At 37.1% G+C, this 15403-nt stretch overlaps 1 protein-coding gene across 16 annotated transcripts in view; it reads right to left on the bottom strand.

Moving 5' to 3' along the window:
- Nucleotides 1-15335, bottom strand: part of METTL8 (methyltransferase 8, methylcytidine) — a 42110-nt gene extending 26775 nt beyond the window's left edge. For 8 of the 16 annotated variants that reach the window (XR_008235886.1, XR_008235890.1, XM_052791593.1 and 5 more), the window contains exons 1-4: nucleotides 15217-15334; nucleotides 14570-14682; nucleotides 8377-8532; nucleotides 3863-3954 (exon numbers count right to left, since the gene is read on the bottom strand). Coding sequence is in view for 11 of the 16 variants with exons in the window: in XM_052791593.1 (XP_052647553.1) it covers nucleotides 3863-3954; nucleotides 8377-8532; nucleotides 14570-14574 (253 nt within the window). In the remaining 5 variants the exon portion in view is untranslated. Of the gene's footprint in view, nucleotides 1-3862; nucleotides 3955-8376; nucleotides 8533-12602; nucleotides 12677-14532; nucleotides 15100-15216 lie in introns of those variants that run through there. The other 8 variants (XR_008235887.1, XR_008235888.1, XR_008235889.1 and 5 more) reach the window with 5 other exon arrangements.
- Between the last annotated feature and the right edge of the window lie 68 nt (nucleotides 15336-15403).

Raw genomic sequence — 15403 nt, 5'->3', positions numbered from 1 at the left:
TTTTCTTATTGCAATTTAAGTGCGCTAATTCTTGTCCCATTAACCAAGCAGATAAAGAAAAGATTACTCACTTCTCTTTGCAGACAAACACCTATTTACTTATTTGAAGTCTTTTACTACGTCTCCCATAAACAATCTCTTTTCTAGATTGTCTAAACCTAACTCTCTTCTTTTTTCCACAGAAGTCATGATTTTTAGACTTCCAATAATTTTCATTTTTCTTCTCTAGATTCTTTCCAATTGATTTACTACTTTTTGGTGCTGTATTCTAGTGAAGGCATTATCAACACAGAGAAAAAGGAATATTTTACGAGGTTTACAGGCTGTAATCCTGTTTATAACTCCCAGCTTGCCATTTTGCAACAGCATGACACTGCTGATTCAGCTGGTGATTCACCACAACCCTCAGATCTCCTGCAAAATGACTACCTAGCCAGTTGTTCCAGAACCTAGTATTTTTTCAAGGAATTATTCCTAAGCAAAGTATTCTGCATTTATTTTTAGCAATTTTATGTCTTTCAGATCCTTTTTCTTTCCACTGTCCAGATCTTTCTGAATCCTAATCCCAACCTTCACCATACTTGAAACATCTCTTCACTTAATATCATCTTCAAGTCTCCCATTTCCTGAGGTCACTAATGAAAATACCAAGCAGAACTGGACATGGAACAAAACGCTTCTCTGCTCAGCACAGCCTTCCATTCTGAAAGGATCTCTCTAGGCATTCATTCATCCAAAAGCAGTTTCATTAGCTCTCGCTTGCCTAACTTGCTTATGAAAATGTCAAGTAAAGCAAGTCAGAAGCCTGACTAAGGACAAATTTCAGGACATCTGCTGTTTTTTCCTTATCCCCAGGGCTTGTAACCTTCTCCAAGAAGGAAATTAGCTTGATTTTACATGATTTATTCTTGAAAAATATTTGTTGGCCAGTATTCATCTCCTTTGTTCTTCCAAACCCAGTGTCTGCAAGCTCAGGATTATCTCTTCCAGTATTTTTCCAGGAATTGAAACTAATTATCTGACTCTACTCTTTTCCCACCTCCCTTTTTAAAAAAGTAAATATTCTCTTTTCTGCTTTCCCAGTCATCCATGTACTCTATGGATGTACTTTGTAACCTGTTCTTTCTCAGTACAAGAACAAAATCTTTCCTCCTTCTCACTAGCACTAATTGTGCTACCCACTGGACTGCAGCTAACCCTTTCAAAGGAAGGCTGATAAAAAGATAAGAATTACAGCTTTTTCAATGTCTCTTTTGTTGATGGTTCTCCCTTCGTCATCCCTCCTAAGTACCAAACTAAATATTTTTCTTTTTTTCCCCTCATTCCCAAAGCATTTACAGAACTGTTTCTTGTTACCCTTGATGTCTCTTGCTAAGTGTACATCATATAACATGTTGCCTTTTTTATTTTGTCCCTACTCACTTACACTGACCCATTAATTCTTTTAATATAAATGCACAGAGTAATTATTAATTATTATTAAGTAGTTCTCCTACTACTCTCGTTTAAATCTTAACATACTACTTCCTAAATCGCTACAGCTTTTCAGAGATAAACAAGACTGAGAATTATTATTAGAGGCACAGACAGGCAGTAGGAAGTGGCAAGGAGGTGGCAGAATGCCTTGTCCTAGAAATCTGCATAATTTTTTAAATTTAACATTTAATATATCAAATTGTACTACTAAAGGGCAAGACCTAGCTATGCAGAGTAATTGTACAGACTTGTTTTATCATATAAGCACCAAGCTGATTGAGGTCATATATACCAGATCTCAATAGCGTAAGTTGCACATTCATAGATTGCTCAGCTTCAGTATAAAAAACAAACCTACTCAAAAGGTTCTTAAATCATTATCACCCCTTGTTATAGTCACTACTTTTCTACAAGTCTGCTCAGAACCCTTGTACTTAAATTCCCATCAAGTTTTCCAGATTTCAGAATTGAAGGAAAGCAATGGCTAAAGTCAGCCTTTCAAATAGTATTAGTATGGTATTACATAGGTTCAAGTGAAAGAACACTTCACTTTCCATTCTTTCACTGGTTGCTCCTGCACCACTGTGTAATAACCACACATGCAGTATTATTATCAATTTTCTGTTTCATTTTGTATATTTAAGTAGCCTGACTACTATATTTTCCAAAGCATGTAAAATTACAAAACTAATAAATGTATCACCTTCTGAGACAAAAAAATCCCTTACTTAGTCAACTAATTTTTCTCCATAACAGAATCTTTCAACACTAGCAGGCATGCCTGAGAAGAAACTGGTCATGCTAATAAGTAAACCAAATTCCTAAAGGTAGTATCATGAGTTCATTCAGTTTAACTTCTCTTGTTTTAACAAGGCTCACTAGAACTATTCTATTTTAGTGATATAATAGTATTGTTGAAATCTGTCTTGTCTTTTTCCCCTTACTGTAGTTTCCAAGGCCCCAAAATAACCTGCTTGTTAGCTTCAGTCTAGTTCATTGTTTACACAAATAGGCCAAAATGTACTTCCCCTTGCAGAATAAAGCTGAAGCTTTCTGAAGGAACTCTATCAGCAATGCTCACCTATTCAAGTTGTAAACAGAGGAGCATTCATTGGAAATGTCCTTGGATTCTTGTATTTCTTGGCAATAGACAAATGCCTGATTATTCCATTTCTCACCAGCACAAACTAAGTTCTAATTTATTGTAGATGAAGAATGAAAGGTTCCATAAGCCACATGGTTACACAGGTTACTTTTCAATTATGAGCTCTTTTTCAACTTTTTATACAAACCAAATGAAAATATTAGATGTCATTTTGAAAAACAAACATGGTACTCCTGTATTTAGATAAAGAATGCGAGAGTTAACAGAAAAGGGCAGGATGACAATCCCAGAGCATTCAAAGTGATGAAGGGCACACAATCCAAGACACATTCAAAGATAATTCAAATAAACTCCAACATGTGCGCTAGTTACATCAATGAAACTGAGCACAGGAACATAATGACACTATCTAATTTGACGGGTTCAAGACACACTAAGTAAACTGAGGCCTAGGACATCCAAGTAATTGTTTTCAGAATATCTTTCAATAAAGGAACAAATTAAAGACCCAGTCTTCTATGTTACTATCAAGTTGATACTCCAGCTTTATCATACATAACTATCCTAGAGTTTAGTCTAGGGTTTAGTTTGCCAGTTTGAACCTAGAGCTATCAATCTTCAGAAATGCAGAACACATTAGATTTCCCTTCTGAAGACAGGCATGAAATTCCTTAATCATTTACAGAGCAGACTCTACGTGATGTACTGGCACACCTTCCACACACAGTGAACGCACTGCTTCCTGAAGCACTCCCAGCTCAGCCTGGCCAAGGCAGCAAGCTGGGACCAGCTGGGACAAGTGCAACTTTCATGGCACTTAACTGAAATATGGTGCAATGTACAAACACCAGCTCTCTAAACAGTCCACAAATCATTAAAAAGCATTTGAATACTGTACATGGGAACTTTCATCCCCAGCACCCTAGCTGGCTGCAAATTCATTCCCTTTGATGAAGTAACAGTCTTGTGTAGTAGGAGTTTTATTCTGAAGAACTGCAAAAGGAGCCAGAACTTGCAACTGCACCATACTGATGTACTTGTTTTACATAGAGCCTATTGCCCCCCCAAATGCAAAATTGCTCAAATAAGTAACGGAATTGCTAGAAAAACACACTTTGAGACGATCTTTTGAGGTAACAAAGCAAAAAAAACCCCAAACAACCAACAAATTTAGACAAGAGAGTGTAGAAATAAGAGAGTGTTCCTGGATTTTAAAGCATCTTTAAATGCTTTAATAAATAGCATTGAAATAGGAATTTTTAAGCCATTATGAACTGTTACCTTGGTCTTCCCATTGGACTTTCACAAGTGAGTTCTCTGCTGCTTTTTCCTTGGCATTCTCCTCTTCTTCTTGTGACCACTGCACGTGGTCCCTGCAAAAGGCAGTTGAAGAACCAGCCTTTAAATGGGATTTTCCATAATCTTTTTTCCCCAGGGAAAAGAGTCACAAATTAGCTACACTGTCACAAATACATTTTCTTTTTGAATGCAAGCAAGTGACCACAAGGAGACTGACAGTTAAAAACTAAGTTTCAGTGTATGACAGATAAAAATTAATTACTAGTTAGGTAAAACTCAAGTGATTAAGAAAAATCTTCCAACTGCAAAGAAGCTGAAGTAGTATGCATTTTTTCTGAATAATAGGATAAACATATATCTTGTAAATTGAGTAAGTTTATAGGAATGTATTTTGAGTGTCCCAGTAGAATTTTGTTTAGCTGGATATAATAATAGATCTATCAACAAACACCCTGATGCAAGAAACTTCTCGCGTTATTGGTGTTTATGATGAGAAACAAAGGTCATTTAGCAAAGGAATCAGCTGTTCCTGACACAGGGAGCATAATCCACCTATTCAAGTGGAACAGGTGGAATTGATGAACAGGATTTTACTTATTTAGGGAATAGAGACAGGAAACATCTAGGAAACCCAAGAATGAAACATTCCTAAGAAAACACAAGCAGTGCTGTAATGGTTCCACAGTCTATGCTATCTATATTTGTGTAAAGTGGTTAACTAAATGCTATATTAATCCATTAAGTGGTCACACAACCAAGCCAAGATCTGACCCTGATGACTCAACTGCCTTCCCTGTAGATTCTGTGTTTGATCAGACCACAATGGGGAGTGCCCAAAAACATGCTGCTGGCAGCTTTTAAAGCAAATCAGCTGTCCCTCCAAATTGTCCAGTCTGAACAGTTTTAGAAATGAGATTAAATCAGGTAATATAATTCAAGTAATCTATTAGATCCTAATCCTACTGAAATCAATTAACTGAAAGCCTATGACTAAAATTCCATTGGTTACTACGGGAAAAGGAACAAGGTGCCAACTTGAAAACAATTGATTGTCTCTAAAAGCTAACAAGCATCTTCCTGTTCCATGCTTGGTGACATATAGGTAATTTAATTCTTAGACCTTCACTGGTCCTCTTTTGTTAATTGTGGGAAACTAATTGGTATGTATTTGTCTGCTTGCCTCAGACTTGATTTCCGCATCTCTACTGAAATATTTCTCATTATTGTCCCCAGCAGGTTGCCTCTCCCCTTCCTGTATTTGTCCGTATACCAAATGTTCCTGTGCAGCGTCAAGGCTTTGACAGACGTGCTGCAGTAGAATAAAACTGAATGACCAAAGCATTACTAGGGAGCCATCCTCTTAGAAAGTCTTGCTTCCCTCACTGCTATCACCATTTTTGACCTTGCCTATTCTAGCAAGCTGAAACCAAGGACTATTTAGATGGTAATAATATCTGTTAGAAGGGCTGACTATATGACTTGCTGTGGTATAAGCTTTAGCCGATCAATTTTAACCATCATCGTGTGTCTGTCAGACCCCTTAAGGGCTCTCTAGGTGCCTGAAGTCGTCCATCTTCATCAACAACTTTTTTTCCTTTCGTCCCTCCTTGGAAATTCATAAAGCTGAAAAAAAGATCTCTTGGCTCTTTCCTAGAGATTTCTATATGAAAGACCCCAAACAGGACTGCAGCAGCACTTCTTGATCAAAATGTGCAAAAGAGGGGACATAGCATAGTTCTTATGCAAACTATTTACATAGTTTGGATGCTTCAAATGAGGCAGCTCCTTCAGCAATACAAGCTGGCAGGAACACAGGATACAGAAGAATTCTAAGCACAGAAGTGTTTAAATACAGAAGTGTTTTAAGCTGAACATTGACAGCAGCAAAGCAAGCTATCCATTTTAACCACACCAAGAACTGTTAACATGAGTAGGCCTGACGAGATCAAGCAATGCTACTTTCAGTTCATCTTATTCAACTTATCCCTTTTCCATTAACTTGTTTGCTAACATAGGTTTTAATTATTTCTGAAAACTAACATGTGAAAACTATGCCAATTACTAACCTGAATAGAAGCAGACTTTTTTGCCACAATGTTTAGCATCATTCATTACTTCTCTCTCAAAATGATAGAAAAGCACCATAGCAAATATCTAAAGCATTAGTTCCCAAATTTAATTTACTTAGTATTCCTAGCAGCAATGGTAGCAGCTCTTGGCTCCCTGCCAATTCACAGAGGCAAAAAGAAGAATGCCGCTTTATGAAGTACCAAAGATGATGAGTGAAAAACAAAAGGACATAAATCCTCATACAGCAATGCTAGGGAAGATGTATCTCTTATGCTCACCCTGCATGATCTATTTAGCTCAGCCACCACTCATCCTGATCCCCCTTATCTCCCTAGCGAGAACCCTGCTGATTCAGCCAGCTTCAGACCCAAGGACCTCCCCCCACTTCATAGCCAGGTTCTTGATTTATTAAGACTTGTGACTTCCATGCAGCCTCTGTTCCAACTCGGCTTCACCTGTTTTCCCTTGTAAGCTACACAGATTCATCTGCAGATCCACTTTCTGATCAACCCTGTTGCTTTCAATCCCATCTTCCCAACTACCTGCATCATAGTTTGGTAACTCTGTATTAGACTGTCACGGAATGCTAGCAAGAAAAACTGAAGCTACACATGATCAGTTATTTGGAAGGAAATTAAAAAATCAAACAAAACTGAGTTTCATCAAGGTACAATGTTACAGAAAAAGGGTGGTCTTTTTCTTAAAATCTTTTTCTACCCAGACTACATAGCCTACATTTGAATCAGCATCCACACAAGTAAAGGATTTTTCCACCTAGCAGGATGTCCTGAATCTGGAAGATGCTTAAGAGCTACACCGCATATAGTTTTATGAAACATGGCGGTAAACTTTACACTCTTTTAACACAGTAACCACCCAGCTTCCAGCTTCCTTGACCAAGGAACTTACAGAAGTATAGATAACTCCAGATTTGGCCTTAAAGTGGTATGTGTTGGGGACCATGGCTTAGGGACATCTAGCTTAGAAAAGAGTCATAGGTGACAGATCTATCTGTATATCTTATCTCATGAGTTAAGCCCAAATTTAGAGACTAAAAAGAGTAATGAAGGTATTAGTTATTAACCAGAAGACAATTTTCTGTGTCATATTCTTCTCTTAAGACCTTTTTATTCATCAGGCTTTTATTAGAGAAACTTTTGAAATAATTTAGATTAAAAAGTAAAATGGACCAATTAACAAATAAAATGGACTACTAAAAAGAATAATAATTTTTAAAAACCCAGCAACCTGGAAACTTCATTTCAGAACAAAAGCTTGTCCAGTAACTTCTTTGACAGTTGCCAGCAGAGGACACCTCTGAGGAAGGCATAAGAACTGCAGATTACTTTAATGAAGTAAGCTTAAGCCCTGAATCTATTACTCCTATGTTATGTTACCCATTGGTTATCATTAGCCACATCCAGTCGCTTTTTTAATTTTTCTAAATCCTTGCTCTCAAAAATGGTGTGTGGCAGAATTAAAAAATATATTTTAAAATTATATAGAAAATAATTTCTTGTAGAGCTTCTAAATTCCCCACTTCTCTTTTCATGAAATATTCCTTGTTCTTAAGTTATGAACAATAGGAATAAAAATCCCTGGTCTTCCAGATAAGTTAGGTAGATATTCTTCTACTTTCTAGACAAATTTAGGTATCCTTCTATCCTTCTAACACTCCCTGTGTCACCTACTGTTTTGTATTCATCTCCTTTCCACGGTCAAAAATCCTAGCTTCTTCAATCTCAGTTTTCCCACTGTGTTGACTAGCATTCTCACTCTTTTCCGATCCCCATTAATCATAAAAATACCTTTTAGAGATGGAGATGTACTGCTGCAAATCAGGGCAATTCTTATTCTTGTCAATATTTACATGTTAATGTTTTCTCTGCTATTATATCACTTATTTATGTTAAATTCAATTTACTTTTTTTGACAATTGTGCACTGTATGGAAATCTCTGCTGAATTATCTGCAACATCTTCAGTATGCCTTCAGAAGAATACAAGTAATTTACATGTTCCTTTTGAAATGGTGTCAATTTTAGAATACAGCGCTAATCCAGTATGCAACGCTATTGTACCTAACGTTACTAGTTAGGTACATTACATTATTCTGCAATATTTCTGCCATTATAACACGGACTACTTATCCTCTACATTTTCTGTCTCCTAATTCCTTACTGATCTATAACAATATTTTGCCTTTCATTCCATGACTAACTACTTGCTCAGCAACTTTTTACGCAAGTCACCGAGAACTCATAACTTGTCACTGTTACTTGTGACAGTCTCAAGTTCTCTCTAGGACTACCTTTCAACATCTATCCTGGCAGTCCATTGTTATATATACACACACCCCTCCCATTATTCATCATAGTAAATAATATACAAAAATATATGAAAATCAGCCTTGAGGAAACATCTCACCACATGTTATGCTCAAAAACCTTAGAAGGATCAGTTAAAATCCGTGATCCAAGTGGAACAGCTGGTCGTCTACTACTTTGGTGTCTCTGCTGCATCTTGCTTTTCCTCAGACATAAAGCAGAAAGCCTTGTAATGAAATTCATTTTGTTCAGAGACCTGAAAACACAATTAACTCAAATTACAGTTTTCCTGTAACTTAATTATTTATGTCACTTACATGAGAAACTGGTCAAATAATCAAGCACCAATATCAACTTTAGTAATAATCTTTTACTATAATATCAATTTAAATGCTTTTTAGAAAATAGCAACATCCCTTCAGTGTGCTGAAAGCCCAAATAATCCCAAAGTAGGCTACTGGAATGAAACCAGTTGAAAGATAAATTATTTGGTATCATTTCAAAGTCCTATCAGGCAGGAGAAAAAAAAAGAAATACAAAGTAAAACAATAAACCAAGTTTGACATTGTACCTTTAAGAAGACGAGCAAGAAGTGATCAGTAAAGAAACCACTTCTACTAGTGGATACATACTGTCATTGAGATTGACATTTTTCACCCCACTTACTAGGTAACCATCTTCAAAAGATTTCATTCTAGAACTGTGACTGTGGTTTTACACTTTTAGATAGGAAATGAAAGATTTTATTTTTTTAAGTGTAAACATTATGTACCAGAAAGCCTTCCAAAACTTCTGCCATGTATTCTCCTGATCCCTTTTTAATTCCCTCTTTAAAAGAAATGGTTTTAAATGTTAAATTTCTATTCATGCAAATTATAAAGTGCTTGAGATTTTTCTATTACATGTATAATTCTCTCTTATATTGCTATATTTCACTTTACTTGGAATCTTTTCATACAGTATTAATAATGAAAGATAACAAGTGTGTGTAGCTAGTACCAGCATTTTGTCTTGATGGGGTTTTGGGTTTTTTTGCATATTCTTGTTAATGTAGGCTTTCTAGGAGATGAGTAAAATGAAATACCCCTGCTACTACTTTTACCCTGATGTGCCTTTGTTCTTTTTCCCTTCAAGTGCTCTGCAAATGACTTTAAAAGTTATTCTTAGCCCTATTTTTTTCCTGCCTTTTTGGTTTTGGTTTTTTTTTTGAGTGCTTCTTCTGTATAAACCAAATGTACAAATTTAATGCACTGGAAATACAAAATGTAGTTACAAGAGAACAGGAACAGTTTAAATACAGACATTATTAGAAAACATTCTGTGCAAATTGGTTACAAAATGAAGATTTTTATCTCAAGGAAAATAGTACTATTTGATCACAAGTCTTGTACTGTGAATAAAAAAAGATTAATTTGTACACATCAATACAAAGCCTGGCAAAGGAATCACTTCAATTAAATGAACAATTCCTCATTTAAGGTGTACTTTTGAATGAGTAATAATTTAAAAAGGGCACTGTTTATTCATTTTAAACCTACAGGGGAAAAAAAAGAGAAAAAACGATTAAAATTTCTTTTTATTTGTCAAAGATTAAATAAAATGGAGTTTGCCTTTTGGCTGTCAAATAAAAACACTGATAAATTTTGGCTGCTGGGACTGCAATGTTACCAGGATATGGGGCATCACTATACAGTGAAAATGTAACATTTAGTCTTATCAAAAAATTAAAACCTCTTCTAATGTCAATGAGTTTATTATGGCTTTTTTTTTTTTCTTTAAATGTGGCTCAGCAACTAAAACAATTCCAGTTTATACTTTAATTACTACAAACTGTTCATGCTTTGTTTTTGAAAATACGTATGCATTTTTCATAACATAATGCATAATTTTAACATATATGGAATATTATGAAATAATAATTATGAGACATGAAAATTAACACACCATGACATTTTCTGAAAAATGCATAATTTACATAAAGGAAACATTCTTGAAAACAAAAACAAATAGAAAATCCCCCCAAACCCCAAACCACAATCTGATCTAAATATTAATTTATTATTATTAAATTCTAGGAATGCCTGGATAAAGATTCCATGATTACATTGCAAACTGTTTACAAATCCTCTTCCTCCTTCAATCATTCAAAAAGACCTGAGATAGTATCTTGCACTTCCTGTGCCAGCATTGATATTCAACATAAAATACAATGATTCAGCTGCTAGGCTAGTCACATAATTTTTCCTGGCTTTCTAAATATCTCAGTAAGAACATGAAAAGATGCACAGATGGGAATTATAGTCAGATGACTAAGATGATCTTGCATCAGTAAAATCCAGAGATACAGCTCCTTTTATGAGAATGTGATCCTTTGAGTGATAATTGCACGATTTTAGCTGATAAAGATCTGAAACATCAAGAAAATGCAACGAGACTGGGGTAGGTGGGAGAGTTATGTTCACTGTTGCATCCAGTATTAAATGTGAAGGAACTCCTTGCAGACATGGATGTATATCCCTGAGAGTTAGAGTGACCCATAGATCATGAGATTAATGGGCAATCTGCCTACTAAAAGTTCAAAAAGCATCTGAATGACTTGGAAGCCTAAATTACATTTTCAGAAGAAAGTCATTGCTTGATTGTTTCTCTAATTGATTTTGCTAATGAAACAGGCAAACACCCTTTCTCTTTGTCAGATAAGATGATCATACCCTGAAGCGATGACAGCAAGAAATGTTGTTGTCTGAAATAATTAGGAGTTATTTCCTTGTTCAGAGCCATGGTCAGGAAGGTTTTAAGTTTGATTATTAATCAAAACAATTCAACCTCCATCTTTATCATTAAACTGAATTACATTAAAAATGCCGCCTATATTTTGTGGCAGCATAACAATTTTTCAGAAAAAACTTTAAAGAAACAATGCACTTTGTAACCACACTCAAAAGCAATATGGAAGATTTTTTTCCCTGTGGAGCACTGCCTTTTAGCCTTTAGAATTTTGTCATTGTTACAAATACAGATCAGGTCCTCAGTTTAGTTGAGAAACTTTAAGAAAACAGCCTTAAAACTTCTCCCCTCTGCAAACAATCTAACACAGCACCTTTAGCACAGCTTTTTGAAGGTGGACATGCAGAAGAAGGTATAAACACCAACTGCCAGCTAGACCTGAAATATTACATTTCTAATTGATGTTGGTATTAAAACCTCTGAGCAGTCACATCCACAGAGGAAAAACTAGAGATACAGGAGAAAATAACTGTTCTAATTTTGTTTTTTAAATAGTGAATCACACCAAAACATACATAAACCACTTCATTGATGAGTAAAATCCTTGAGAAGTATCAGTTCTGAAAGAGAAGTCAGAGGGGAAAAAAAACAAAAAACCCCCAAACAAAATAGAACAGAAATAACCTGTCATTTTTGTCCGAGAACCTAGTTCAATGAACTTACTAGATGAAAAAGTTTTGATATTTGACTGATCTCCAATTACAAAGCTAACAATACCTTCCATCTCCAATCACTAAGTCTACTTGTAGGCTCTCTGTTATAAAGAAAAATTTGCCTATAATAGGAAGAGTAGGTGCAGCTTATATTACATTTCTAGACAGAAAAGTATTCTGGAAACAATGAACTTCATACAATTACTTCTTCTGCTTGGCACCTAGAAGCTTATCTACAAAACATTTGACAATTAATCCCCAATGTTGCCCTGTAAAGTGTAGCTGATCTGTTTTATCACCATCCAACACTACCAAAACTCAGAACACCTTACATCCAAAGGTGGACCCAAAGTGAAAAATTCTTCAAGACAATGGTAACACAGAAGGTATAAATACACATTACCAGTGGCTATTTTAAAAATACAGACATACTAATATTTCTTAATATTTCAAATCAAGGCGAGGGGAGGGGAGGAGGAGGGGACTTTACTGTCAACCAGACTCATTCATTAAGTGAATGCTTAATGCTATTCTACTCTACCAAGTGACTGAACATGCCCTCTTGGGGCTTCATGATTAGTCTTTCAATTATATACTTCAAAAAAATGTGCACATTTGAAACAATAGGATATTTCACAACTTCAAACTCAGCAGATCTAAAACTCTCAACTGTTTTTCCTTCTCATGCATCATCACCAGCAATGATGCAGGGCTCCCTGTTGGCACACAGCAACTTCAGTAAAACTACTGCAGAGCACTGAGTACCAAGGGGAAAAGAAAAACAAAACAAAAAATTATTTTGATTTATTCTGACTCTTGTAGAGACAACACAGTTAATGTTGGTTAAAAAGCAACGGCAGATTAAAACCAACCAACCAAACCCTACCAGATATGATTTTAACCAGATGTACAGAAATGTCAAGTAAGAAGAGCCTGTTCTTATACCACCTGCCAGGTAGCCTGTTAAAAAAGTCAAGCAAAGAAAAAACAGTTTATATAATGGTAGAGGGAGGGAGGGAGATAAAACTGCTCATTTAGTGAAAACATTAATATGTTTTTAAGGTAATGAAGACAGCTTGAAAAAATGCAACTAAAGATAAAATAATGGCAACTGCAAGATCAAAGAGACACGAATAGTCAGCAAGAAAGAAAGAGGTACCTTAGAAATACAGATGTATTTTATTTACTGAATCTTCAGTCAATTAATGTGAACATGAAATAACTAACAAAAGCATTTTATCTGGATTAATTGTATGGACAAAATGTGGAGTTCAGTTGCTACAGGTGACTAATGTAATTTGTTCGATACTAAACTAAACCTGAGTTTAGTTCTATGAAGTACCTGCAAAGGCAGGTGATAAAACATTCTGACAGAAGCTCATAAAAAAATGCTGATTCAAGAAAATCACAGTATTTTAAAGCAATGTAGCAACTCTGTTGACACTTTAATATGTTCAAACATTTTAATTATTTTTTGGAATGTTGAAAGATTTTGTTCTGATCAGGATAAGTGGTTTGTTGATATTGCATTATTTCAATTTATAGTAAAGATGTTCTGACTTCACTATTTTGCCATTAAAATGAAGCTTCGATAAAGTATTTTAACTGAATTTAAATACTTCAACTTGTGAAGAATATTTTCATTGCAACTGAAGCTAAAACTATATCTTGATATCCTAGAATCCTTCTTGGAATGGAATTTCTACTTTTGTACTGATTCTATTTATTGTAACATTTTCAGTGTTAGTTGTTCTGCTTTTCCATGTTTGTAACACTTAAAGGCACACTCAGAAACAGTGTCATTATAAATACTATTGACTAAAATAATTTGAATAATAGAAATGAAGAAGATACCTACCAGTCACTCTTAGTACAAATTTCTTAAATATTGCATAATGTAAAGAGGCAGATTCACATATAATTCTTTAGGCTACTATCCTGCAAATACCTGTACATTTGTTTAACTTTACAGACAAGTTGTCTTCGCACGTATCAATGAGTGTTTGTACGATATGGGAGTTAAATATGTAAGTATCCTGTGCAATCCTTTACTTCTTTCCCCTATTTTTTTGCTTTTTTCCATGAGGTAATTCACGTCTTTTCCTGGTATTTATGCAGCAGAATACAACACAAAACTGATTTACTAAATTAATCTATTCACAAGTTTAGCATGAAGAGGAAGCCATCAACGGTAAACATAGCTCAGAAATAAGGCTTCCTCGTTAACCTGTGCACCCTCTGCTGGCTGGTGCTTACGGAGGAAGAAAAAAAAAAAAAAAAGCTTTGTTGACTTCATGTATACATATACATGCACAGTGAACATACACCTAAGTCTCCAATCTTTCAATCACTTAAATTGTTTTTCAACCCTATTTTCTACAAAATACTGAACATGTAACTGTATTGCCTAACAATCAAATGATCATTTGTCTCAACACAAACCACATTTTTCTATTATTAAAGATGCTGAGAACAGAGATAGAGCAACATGAATTTTACTACTATCTATAATTTACTTTGAAGAACTTCGTTCATTTACATCCCTGCAAGACTCTGGATGTCCACATGGACTTTGCCTAGGTGCAACCTGCCCTGTCAGCTCTGAAGTCACCGGCAACGTTGCAGATCCACCAGACAGTACGCAGAACATACTGTCCTAATCCACTCTTGGGAGAAGCAGCTACAACCACCGTGTTTGTGTGTCTAGCTCACTTCATCCAAATAACTGCAAAGCACCAGAAAATCACAGGAATCTGTGTTTTGTTACAGTGTCACCGAAGATTAAAGCTTCCACGTGGAGATCCTGAAGAACAGACCTGGAAACACATAAAAGATCAGCAACTTCCACATTACCCCATTTGGGCGCCTGGCCTCTGGCAAGAACGGGAAATGAGTTCTTCCACAGCCTTCAGTCGCTCTGCTGGCAAGTAGCTGTTGATGATGGTGACAACTTTGGGGACATAGCTCTAAAAACATCAAAATGAAGCGTCATACACCTCGAGAAGTTGCTGTTGGCCCTGGAGTTTCAAACACATCCTTTAAAACCACCCCCACAAGTCCGGATACGCTCCACCCAACGCAGCAGCATCCCAAATCGCTCGCGGCCGATGCCCCAAGCACGCTGCAGGCAGGGCTGACCGCCGCCGGCAGAGCTCGGCCCGGCAGAGCCCCGGGGGGCGACCCCCGCTCTCCGGCAGGGGGCGCTGGCCGCGTCCCGCCCCGCCCCGCCGCGGGGGCTTTACTCCCCAGCAGGAAGGCATTAAAAGGAGGGAGATCACAAGCTCCCGCTTTTCCTTAGCTGAACTATCACTAACAAAACTTTCCTGCCTTTATTTAAAAATATAACGGGTGAGACGCTTCCGCTTCCACGCCCCACATGCCGACGCGCGCTGCCTCTCCTTCAGTCCCTTCAGCGCAGGGTAAGGCAGCGGAGCCCGGCCTGGGGCAGAGGTCCCAGTGCCTGGGCGGCTCCGCGGGTACTGCCGGCGGCTCTCACCGACCTCTGCGCAGCGACCCTCCTCCTGCCCGCGGTCCTCGGTACGCCGCTTCACCAGCGGCAACGCCGCAGCACCCCCAACGCGGGGGGAGCGACCCCGGTCCCGCCCGCCCCAGCAGAGCCCGCCCGCCCCAGCAGAGCCCGCCCAAGGCGGCGGCTGCCGCGCCCGAGAGAGCAGGCGGGCTGCCGCG

The sequence above is a fragment of the Harpia harpyja genome, chromosome 7, assembly GCF_026419915.1.
Source record: "Harpia harpyja isolate bHarHar1 chromosome 7, bHarHar1 primary haplotype, whole genome shotgun sequence".
Classification (NCBI taxonomy): Eukaryota; Metazoa; Chordata; class Aves; order Accipitriformes; family Accipitridae; genus Harpia; species Harpia harpyja.
Note: the sequence above shows the minus strand (reverse complement) of the source record. Positions and strands in the feature narration are given on the sequence as shown.